The 12035-nt window shown below is 39.4% G+C and overlaps 1 protein-coding gene across 1 annotated transcript in view; it reads right to left on the reverse strand.

The window, feature by feature from the left end:
* Positions 1–12035, reverse strand: part of HAS2 (hyaluronan synthase 2) — a 29098-nt gene that overhangs the window by 12229 nt on the left and 4834 nt on the right. The window contains exon 2 of the mRNA XM_003256164.4: positions 4304–4930. Coding sequence (XP_003256212.1) covers positions 4304–4930 — 627 coding nt within the window. The remainder of the gene's footprint in view (positions 1–4303; positions 4931–12035) is intronic.

Raw genomic sequence — 12035 nt, forward strand, 5'->3', positions numbered from 1 at the left:
TTGGTTCATTAATATTGAACTCATGTCCAATAGCACGATATCTCATGCCTAAAGGAAATTCATCTCCATGAGGTGTATCACAGTCTTCTTGTGCTTAGGAGCGCTAGATAGCATTTCAGCATTACAGTTCGAGGCCAGGTTAAACAGCTACATCACCAAGGAAAAGCACAAAAAAGGGAAAAATGTGGCACTAAAGAGACCATGAAGAGGATAATTGTTTACAGTATAAAAGCTGAAACAAGAAGCCAGAGCATCACCTTGTTTGACCTCAGCTGGAACATGCACATTGGATGACTCAAATTTTTTGCCACTGTGTGCTTGTTAGCAAATGACCACCTAATGACTGCAATTATTGATTTTAAGGTTACAAGTACATTTTACTGAGTAGACAAATTTACAGATACAGAATCCAGTAATAATCACAGTCAACTGTACTGTTATGAATAATAAAGCCTTACTTTTTTCCCCACTCAAAGAATTCTGGATATGTAGAATGCTGTGAGATTAAATCAATAATAACATTTCCTCCCATAATCTTCCAGCTTAGAAGATGTTCATATTTGTTATATATTTTCTACCTAGGAAGTCCCTAATGCAGACATCAGGGGATACTGTTTTATGTTTTCCTTTGTCTCATAGACTGGTGGCCACTTGAGTGGTAATATGCATGTTCAGTAAGAGATAGGAATAAAGCAATTATATAATCAAGACATCAAAATATATTTTAAGTTTTCTGATAACATCACATAAAAAAAGATATAAAAAATTAACATAATCCTAACGTGTTCTAAAAACAAGGGAAAAATAGAAAAATATACATTGAAAAAGTGTCAATCAGTTGGGTATTTGTTTAAGATAATTTTAATTTTGCTCATTGTACTTTTTTAATACTTTTAAAACATGCTGCCATAAGCCTGTGTTACTTTTGTAAATAAAAAAGCCAATATAAACACTATTTCAAAGAGGTACAAACTTTTGTCCAACATTAAGCCATACTCAGAACAGATCAGAATCTATGCATTTTTTAAAACAAAGTTTCTCTAGAAAACACATTGATTCTGAATTTTAAAAATCTTTGTCACCCTTAAAAAAAAAAATTCATTCCCTTCAACTTTTTTTTTTTCCTTTTTTTGAGACAGGGTCTTGCTCTGTTACCCGGGCTGGCATGATAATGGCTTAGTACAGCCTGAACCTCCCGGGCTCTAGCAATCCTTCCACCTCAGCCTCCCGAGTAGCTGGGACTAGAGACGTGCACCACAAAGTCCAGCTTTTTTTTTTTTTTTTTTTTTTTTTTTGTAGAGATGAGGTCTCCCTAAGTTGCCCAGACTGGTCTCGAACTCCTGGGCTTAAGCAATCCTTCTGCCTTGGCCACTTAAAGCACTGGACTTACAGGCGTCAGCCACCACACTGGCCCTCTTTAACTTCTTTTCTCAATTTATTTTTTCCCTTCCTCTGTTTTCTATCTTCTTTATCTCTGAAAGCACCCACCAGCATCATCAGATAAATTTGCTACCACACTGGGTTTCTCCTTGACTAGTGACTCCCTCACTGTTCTATGTCAGCATTAATTATTTGAACAGCTACAGGGCCGAGAGAGCAGTCAGTAGAGAAGACTAGAGATGAAAGCTGAGACAGAGTTAGAGCTGGTAACTGATAAAGCTTTATTCCCGAGGAAACAAGAGGAAGCAGGCCCAGTGGTCTCAAGAGCATAGATCAAAAGAATAGCTTTGAGACAAGAAGTGAGGTTGGATACTCTTGAAACAGTTTAAGAAGAGAGTAAAGATGATCTTGACAACATTCAGAATTAGTACTTTCGATTTTCTCTGTAGTAGGAGGCAAGGTCATCTGTTAGTAGTTAAGCAGAGAGGAGTTTGGATAGGGTTTTGGGAAAGTGGTGAAGGTATGAAATAATAGGCTATGAGAGCAATAAGCAAGGCATCTATTCAAGACCAAGTGAAAAGAGTGCTGAAGAGTGCCAAGGATTCGGCTGCAACTGGAAACCAATCCTTTTGGCCATCTCTCTCCACAGTTAAGCAGAATTCTCCAGCAAGTTTGTAAGCATGGTCAATTTCTTTCCCAGCCCCCATTTTCTCTTGTGTATTACCACCTGAACTTTGCTTCCTTCTTTCCCTACCCAGCCTGCACTCCAAGTTCCATCACTTGTAATGCTTAGCAGCCAACATCCTCAAACCCTTTTTCCCTTATTTGTCTTTCTGTGGTTTCTGCTTTGCAATTCTCAAACCCTGGGACAGTTATAATAGAAGATGGGAGTGGTTAGTACTGTGGATTGAACCTTAGGAAACTGCCATTTTTATAGGTCAAACATGGTTAAATATCAGGGGATTTACTGAGGGATGAAAAGATGGAATTACCAGTTTCAGATTGCTAAGAGATTTGTACTCCTGTGTGAGTGCTTGGAACCTGCTGAGAGTCCCAGGAGGCATCAGGGCCTAGTTAAAAGCTGCTGGTCATATCAGTATATCTGGAGACTTCCCCTATCTCAGCCTGGAGGAAGAAAAGTTCTCAAGCCTGATTAGGGCTCTAGCAGGAGACCTATTCTAATATTTCCTATTTTGTATTACTTTTTTCCTGGACAGGCACAGCATAAAGTTGTCAAGGATACAAACAAAATTCAAAACAAAAATGATGGGAGAAGAGGGTTTGGGAGCAGGTTTAAAGAAAAGGAAGAAAAAACCCATACAATGAGGCCTTGATTAGAAATGACAAACATAGCAATTGTTTTAACTAAAATTAAAGACAAAATATCAAAACAGATGTTTTCTCATTTAAAGCCCAGAACTTCATTTTTCATATCCTCTATAAGTTCCCAGTCATCCTTTCCCTTTGAAAATAGCCTATTATCCTCTCATCTAAGCCCAAAGTTGTACTATGTAAATACCAAATGTCCAAAGATAACTGAAACTACCTTAACTTGGAAGTTTTACCTTTGAGAAATTGGGAGAAACGACAGAGAAATGCTCCCAGCTGTCTAGAAGGGAGATTAACATAATGAAGAAATGTCTCTAAACTCTTCAGACATCAGTTGAAATTAGTCATATGGTGGCAATTGACAGGTACTATAATTTGAGCAAGGACTAAATGATAATAACAATATTAATATAAAAAGCTTTAATTATATCAATGATAATATCACAAATACCTTTTGCTAAACACTTGGAATACATTAATTTATTCTATCCAGAAAACTGAGACTCAGAGAGGTGGTCTTGCCCCTGGTCAACCAGCTAGTAATCTCTATGATTAGAACTTTGGTCAACTGACTCTAAAGCCAATGTCCATTCCTGTCTCACTACCTGACAACCACTAGGCATGACTCTGTGGCAGTAAAGGACCCTAAAGAATAGGATGGGTCTTCTAAAAACTAGAATTTCATTAGAAATTCTAGAGGAGAGGAAGAACATCCCAGGGCCTTTCTTAAACCAGAGACATTTTTCCCCTCTCAATATCATCATGGCCAAAATCTAATTATTATAAAGTATCTGCAGAAAATTAAAATTAGAAACTCACAGGGACCCTACTAATGTTCTAAAGAAGGAAGCTTCAATGAGAACCAGGAGAGGAGAACCCCTATAGTGAGCTGTCAGGAAATTAATGGGAGACACAGCCTGTCTAATTTTCATGCAGGCAAACACCATCACAAATGCTTTCAAAGGTCAAGTTGCAGTGAGTGAGGTAATGCTGTTTGGAGAGTGAAATAAACATTACTTTGCTTTTGCTCTAAGATTTTTTTTTCTCATTTTTTGTTTTCCTTTTCCTTCTCTCAATTTTAATTTTTTTTTTTTTTTTTTTTTGCTCTTCTAAATCAAAATTGTTCTCACCACCCTCATTTTGCCCAGTCTCTGCAAAAAACATTTTATAGCCTCCCTTCAGCCTGCAGATTTCCTCAAGACCCTTCTGCTCAGGCAGACACTATTTTCTTACAAAGCTGGAGAGTTTTAGAGTGTGGAAAATGACGCTGGATTTGACTTGGCAGAACCAAGGGGGCAGAGAAGGTAAAAGAAGGGGAAAGAAGGGAAGGAAGGGTCTCCTGTCAAAATAATCCTGATTTTTAACCAATAACACAGCACAAATTAAGCATTTTCATAGATAGTCTCAACAGTTTTACAAGATTTTTTTTTCTCTTTTTCAAAATGTGCTTTCAACAGTCATGCTGTTTTCAAATGAACTGAAAGAAGTACTGTGTTCAGAAGGGACAAGGATGGGCTATAGCATATGACTGGACAGATACAAAAGCTGCTTTATTTAAATGTATGTTTGCCCTGGCAGGAATGTGGAGACCTACCTGTACATAATCCACACTTCGTCCCAGTGCTCTGAAGGCTGTGTACATGACTTCTCTTTTTCCACCCCATTTTTGCATGATGCAGATACTTTTGTTGGACAAGACCAATTGCGTTACGTGTTGCGAGCTTTCTTTATGTGACTCATCCGTCTCACCGGGACCCTTTTCGTGGAAGTTGTTCTTCCAGATATAAGTGGCTGATTTGTCTCTGCCCATGACTTCACTGAAGATGTCCATCATGTAAAGGTCATCTTCTGAGTTCCCATCTATGACCATGACAACTTTAATCCCAGGGTAGGTTAGCCTTTTCACAGATTGCAAACATTTCCTTAAGTAGTCTGGATCTTCTTGATAGGCAGCGATGCAAAGGGCAACTGTTTTGTTCAACTTTATGGGGGTTTCTAGGGATTTTTTCATTTTTCGGTGCTCCAAAAAGGCAAACAGGCTTTGGATGATGAGGTGTGATGCCAAAAAGGCACCATACAGTCCAAAAGAGAAATAGTAATTATCCGTTTGGATAAACTGGTAGCCAACAATATAAGCAGCTGTGATTCCAAGGAGGAGAGAGACTCCAAAGAGTGTGGTTCCAATTATTCTCAGGATACATAGAAACCTCTCACAATGCATCTGTAATATAATCAAATGATACTCTTGGTTAACCATGATTGTCCAACACTTGTTATATACCTAGTATCATGGGGAGAGTTTAACACTCAGTTTCTCACCCAACTCATTGTGTGACTTTCTGCACTTCAGTTTGCTCATCTGCAAAATAGGGATAAGGATGCCCTTCTAGCATACCTCAGAGAGTTATTTCAAGAGTCAAAGGAGATGATGGTACAGGATACTACTGAAAACCATAATGTATTAAACAAATACTGCATACATTGCTTTAATGTGTTACATCACTTGCCTAAGGCTGTACTCTACATATGTGGTCATAGCCAGGCATGGACCCTGAAGTTTCAAAGCAGTCATTCTTCCATGTAGTCCCCTCACAACTTGATACTGGCCAGTGAAAAAAATCCACTGGAGATCTTGCTAAATTTCTCACGTGTAATTTAATCTCACCTCCAATGCGTATTCCTCAACTTACATCCTTTCCATGCAGCCAGATGAAATTGGAGATCAGGATACTGGATTCTAGTACTAGCTCATTAACTAACTGTGTGACCTTGGGTGAGTCACCATACCTCTCTGGGTCTCAGTTGTTGTTTTGTAAAAATATCTGTTAAATGAGGGATTTTAGAATTGATTATTTCTGAAGTCCCCACTGACACTAAAAATCTTCCATCCCTAAATACCCTGCATAGATGTCTATCAAAGCCCCCATAATTCTGAATTATACTCCTTTGTTCCGACGTCTATCTCCTCCATCCGCCATCACCAATACTAGATGATTAGATCCTGAGCATCACGAACCTTACTGGAACACAGTAAACACAATAAATGTTTGTAGAAATAGTGAATAAAGGACAAATAACATCATGATTTATTTCAGCAAGTGAGTTTCCATCCTGTTAAAATCAATAGCACATTAGACCTGAAACACATTTCCACTCAATAGTCAGTTTTGCAGTCGTCCCTAAATTTTGTCTATCTCCTGAAAAAAGTTTTAAACAACTCAAGGACAAAAGGACCATTTTTCACAAAACATTTGTTATTTCCAAAGGATTCATATTTCCCAAAGCATTTCCAGTGCTTAGCATTAAAGTGGTGGCTGGCAACCCTTTTTATTTTATTTTTTTCCTTCTGGAGTTTTATTTTCCTCCTCTTCCAAGGATGAACTATCAAAGAAAATATAATTGGTATAAATGCAATATCTTCATCTTTAGTCATTTGCATTCATTTTTGGGCTTTTCTCATATTTACATATATTCAGTGCTTAAAGTTTTTAATTCAATTGATTTTTAAAAGCTAAATAAATTTATTTTAAATAGAAACTTAGACTAAGCAATTACCTTTGCAAAATCTTTTGCTTGATGTGCTTTTTATAATTTCCTAATCCACGCGTAAACTTAACACTGACTGTTTACACAGTATCCTCTAGACTGTTAACAGCTGCATGGCCACCACGTTGCTCAGCTCCAAGAGGCACCATTCACACAGTCACCTGCTATTCCCTGCAACTGTACATTGAGAAGATCCTAAGGGGATCTGCACTGTACTTTTGGGAAACCTTAGTGTGGCTTCTTACCAACTGTGTTACCTTTCCTTCCTGAGCATAGACTTGGTGTGGCCACGTCATTCCAGGCTTTGGAAATCTGAGATGTGCCACTTCCGGTAAGATCTTTTAAGAAAGAGAATATACCTCCTCTCATCTCTCTGGCCCTTCCACAGGCTTGATACACATATCAACAATGTTTTAGGGAATTGGAAAGCCCCAGGATAGATGGAGCTTGGTCCTTGGATTGCCATATGAAAGGGAGCCACCCACCAAACAGGAATACCTGCCAAGGACTCTTATGTTAGCACAAAATAATTTCTGGATTTTTATTTGTCCATTATGCATTCGGGGCTTAGTGTACTCCACTAGTATAACTTAAATAATGCAAAGCGCCCTGGAGATCAGGATTCTAGCTTGCGGACGTCACTTTCTTATTGTTGTTAAATGGAAATAACAGAATTTGTCAAAGACCCCACAGGGCTGTGGTGAGGAGCAAAATGGAACAGTGTTTATCAAGGTGTTTTTAAAAACCAGAAATGCATTGCAGCTTAAATGATCAGTTAACTAGGAAGCGAAAAAGCAAACATAACAAAAAGAAAATTGGTGTTCCACTTCTAGCAACTATATGGGACACCATAGCGTGTAATGTAGGAGTCTGATAAATGTAACCTTAACCCAAGTAGAAAGTTTAGACTGTTGGGGAATGGTGAAATGCTGAGTTTTCAGTGAAAGGCAGGCAAGTACAGCATCTCTTGTTAATTAACACAGCTGAGGGGATGCTGAAAACTCCCACATGGTACATTAACCAAGCCTGAAGGTGCTGGGAGCACCAGACTTGGAACTTGTCATTTCCAAGACATGAGTCATTCTCACAAGAGTGAAAAATTTCAAGGGGACTAAATCACTTTGCCAGGGAGAAGCTTAAGTGTGTATTTAGCTTGTGTTTAAAATCACCATAGCCAGCAAAAGAACTGCCTGCCATTCTTTTCCATTATTCACATTTTCCTTGCTTTTATCAGCACACGTGGACATAGAGAGTGTTGACATAGCATCTGCTGGCCACAGCTGAAGTGGGAACACCCTCTTACATCATAAGACTCTACAGAATGTCCTTCTGAAGCTTAGGAAAAGTTACTAGCATACTACAGCAACGTGGCTAGAAGTGAAACTTTATATTTATGCGAGATATCTCAGTGCTGTCTAGTATGGCACACACAGCATCTTGGTACAGGCCAAAAGGCAAAAGGCACATGTTAGAGCCAGCTTTGCTGAGGGAATACATTGATCTCAGGGAATGACACATAGGACGTGTTTCTTTTTAATTTCCCCTGGGCAATTGCATTGATATGGGCACCATATGTTAGACTTTCTGAGACAATCCCCAATTCAAATACTCTGTTTCATAAGCATACTCTCCTTGTCAGACATAAGACTTTATAGTTAAATTGGAAAATAGAGTTAGTTCAATCCTAAATTATAACTACTTACTACTAGGTAGAAAGATGATTTTGAAATCTATACTCTCTAAATATTTAAAATTAAAAACTCAATATTTTTCCCCCAGTATGAGACTTTGGCCTAATAATTGATACCAAATATTTACTAACTTACGTTCTCCAGAGAATTAGGCCAAACCAAGTGTTAAAGAACAGCTTCCTATACTATAATGTATATCATTATATATATCTCCACAAAGTCAATGGAGATATATAATCTGTTTTCACTAATGTGTCACAAGGACATAAAACACTGCCCAGCTTATAGCTGGTGTTCAGTAAATATCTGTTGAATGCATGAGTGCAAATTTCCTCCTCCTCCTCCTCATCATTATTATAATGGCAGCTAACATTTATTCATCATTTATTAGGTTTCAGGCAGTGGGGCAAGTTTTTCTTTTAAGCATAATCTTATTTACTCTTAATGACTTTGGGTGGTAAGCACATTATTAATCTCATGTTACAAATAACTGCATATAGTAAAGAAACCAAGACTCTGGGTATTTAATTAACTTGTCATAGTCAAAAAACTAGGAGTTGGATCCACACAGTGGCATAATGCCAGATAATTATTCTCAATAAATTTGCTGAATATATTTGAATCCTCATGACAAAATAGGTGGCATTCTTTTGTTTCTGGCTAATAAAATGTCATCGTATAAAGAAAGATTAGAAACAAACTTTGAAAATTGTTTCCCTACCTTTTTTTTTTCTTTTTTGAGATGGAGTCTCGCTCTGTCACCCAGGTTCCCATGCTGGAGTGCAGTGGTGCAGTCTCGGCTCACTGCAACCTCCCCTTCCCGGGTTCAATCGATTCTCCTGCCTCAGCCTCCCGTGTAGCTGGGACTACAGGCATGCACCTCCATGCCTGTGTAATTTTTGTATTTTAGTAGAGATGGGTTTCACCATGTTGGCCGGGCTGGTCTCAAACTCCTGACCTCAGGTGATCCGCCTGCCTCGGCCTTCCAAAGTGCTGGGATTACAGGCGTGAGCCACCACACCTGGCCTGAAAATTGTTTCCCTACTGTTATAGAAAATGGGAAATTGGCACTCACTCAAGTACAAACACAAGGCTAGCCAATACTGAGATTCTGGGCTCATGGACATGAAAAGTGGTTGTTTCAAAGGAAGAGCCTGGTTCCATCTATGCAATAGCAATTCTGCTCCTAATGCCAACAGCCAAAATCCTGTGTTACCATAAAAAAGGCACTAGTGTTCCCACTTCTTCCACCTGTGGAGCAGATACACGGCCTTGCTGTTGGCTCATATACCCAGTGGGACTCTTCAGGTCACTAGACCTTGAAGCCATTTCCTCTCCCTTGACCTTTTTATATTAAGCAGAGAGCGAAACGTTGGATGAAAGGAGAATAACATCTACTCTCACTGCCCCAGTTCAACAGTGAGAATTGAGTTCAATGGAGTTACCCTAGTTTTTTTTTTTTTTTTTGAGATGGAATTTCCCTCTTGTTGCCCAGGTTGGAGTGCAATGGCACGATCTCGGCTCACCACAACCTCCGCCTCCCGGGTTCAAGTGATTCTCCTGCCTCAGCCTCCCGAATAGCTGGGATTACAGGCATGTGCCACCACGCCCAAATAATTTTGTATTTTTATGAGAGACAGGGTTTCTCCATGTTGGTCAGGCTGGTCTCAAACTCCTGACCTCAGGTGATCCACCTGCCTTGGCCTCCCAAAGTGCTGGGATTACAGGTGTGAGCTACCGTGCCCAGCCAGAGTTACCCTAGTTTTCATAAGGTGGTCCTTCCATTTTGGATCTGGGAGAAGCTGAAATGAATTCAAATTTATTGAGTCAGCATCTGGGAAAGACTACAATTAGGTCTGATGATACCTCTTCTGGGAGGCCTTAGCTTATCTGTCCTTCTAAAGCAACTCCTCCACCCTTGCCCTCTCTTCGCCCCCTGCCATGCTCTCTCCCCTAAACCTGCTTGATTTTCTAAGTAGCATATATATATGGCCGTTGGCTGTAGAGTATACCTGTACATACTCTATGGCCAGGGGGGCTTGTGTAGTTCAATTATTTGGTTTGTCTTTGCATGAAAACCAGGGCTTGGCACATAGCAGGGACTCAATAAATACATTTTTAATAAATAAATAAGCCCATTTGGACTCAGGCAGTCAATGTAGACTGACAGACACAGGTCCTACCCCAATCTTTACTGCAGAGGCAGTGAATATGTGCTAGAGAGAACCAAGCCCTTAAGGGTACCCCTCAAATAGTCATTTTTTTTAAGAAACCATCTCCATAATTTTTCACCCAGATGTCTAAAGGCAATGGTTATGGGGAGTCCCAGAACAGGTCTAGAAGGCCTTTGGAAAGCAAAGATAGAAAAGGCAGATTGTCCCCAAGAGCATTTACAGGGATTGTAAGTTGCAATCTGAGATATCTTATGAGCTCAGGGGTCAAGTTTGGGGCATCAACTTTTATCATCTTGAATTCCAGTATCCTTACAGTGTTTATTGTCCATTAATCCATATGCTGCTTTATATTGTGGCTCTAATGACTTGTGAGCATGTGTGCATGTATGTCTTGTCTCTTCAACTAAATAAATTATCTAGTATTAACCAGATTAGCAAATATTTTGAAGTCAGTTATACTAGTGTTCAAATCCCAGCTCTGCCATCTACTATCAATTTCAGGGAATTTGACCTCTGGAACCAGACTGAGTTGGGATAGAATACTGGCTCTTCCTTTTAGTGGCTGGATGACCTCGAGCAGGTTATACAACACTCGTCATTCTCCATCTATAAAATGGAGCTAATCATATTGACTCATAAAACAGATTGTGAGATTTAAAAAAGGAATCTAAGTACATATTTTAAAAAGAAACTATCAACAATTAGATCTTAGTGATGTTAGCTCCCTGCCAGTAACTACCTAATAACCCTGACTCTCCTTCCATTTAACCCATTACTTTTGGGTTAACAAGTAATAACTATGGCATGATGAAAAGAATAGGAGGACTGGGAATCAGAAGAAATGGATTCAAGTCTGCACTCTGCCTCATATTAGCAACCTGGCTCAGACAAACCACTTGAGGGTTCTATGAATAAGTCATGTGTCCTTGGACAATTCAATTAATATCTTTGAACTTAAGTTGTAAAGTACACTTGTGTCTCTTCACGTTATATTTGAAAATCCACTGAAGACTAAGTTCAGTGTCTTTTCAACTTTTGGCCAAGTATTTAAACACACAAAGGCACAAAAGATGATGAGACATTTAAAGAATGTTTCTCTAATGAAGGCGTGAACTGGTTCTAAAACATAGGCTGTCTTTATGCATAAACTCATGTTGTATGGGAGAAGGGGCCATAGGCCTTAAATCATATGCATGATAATTAGAATTGGGAATATTTATCTAGGCTGGTGACAATAGCAAGGATAATAGAAATCTGCTTCTAAGCAGACATACTCAGGTCAGGTGGTAGCTATCTGCTGGCTAAGAGTGGATTAGGAAGGTATGGTGAACAAAAGGTTAAAAAGTAGTGGTTCCCAAATTTTGCTGTATATGCAAATTACCCGCAAATCCATAAAATTTACTTATCTATGGATCCCACATTTTGAGTTCATTGATATGGGCTGTGCCCAGGTCTTCACAAGTTTTAAAATCTCCTCCAGCAATTCAGCTATATAACAAAGTTTGGCAACCACTAGGTTAAAGTAAAATAAGACTTTCATGACCTCATTCACATTGATACCCATCCCTGGTGTGTATTCCCTCTGCTGCTGTCCGTAAGTACAAATCTGAGATAGGAGGACCCAAATGAAGTCTCCCTGCAGCAGTCTTCACATTGCAGGGCATTACCCCCGGAACACAAATCATGAACCCTCCCAACTCCCCCTCCCAACCTCCCTTCTCCCCGCTGACCTTCTTTTTCTCTCTGGCTTTTAAGTCTGCCTTTTTCTCTCCAGTCCCACTGCAGTTATCCTAGCAAAGACCCTTGAGCCAAGCTTCCAAGGTTAGTATACAAGCCTTTTTTACAGGACTTGTCACCCCAGCGGTGTCTGGGTTCAGAACTGTAGGTTTCAGATTTCTTTTCCTTTGCACCATGT

The sequence above is a fragment of the Nomascus leucogenys genome, chromosome 16, assembly GCF_006542625.1.
Source record: "Nomascus leucogenys isolate Asia chromosome 16, Asia_NLE_v1, whole genome shotgun sequence".
NCBI lineage: Eukaryota > Metazoa > Chordata > Mammalia > Primates > Hylobatidae > Nomascus > Nomascus leucogenys.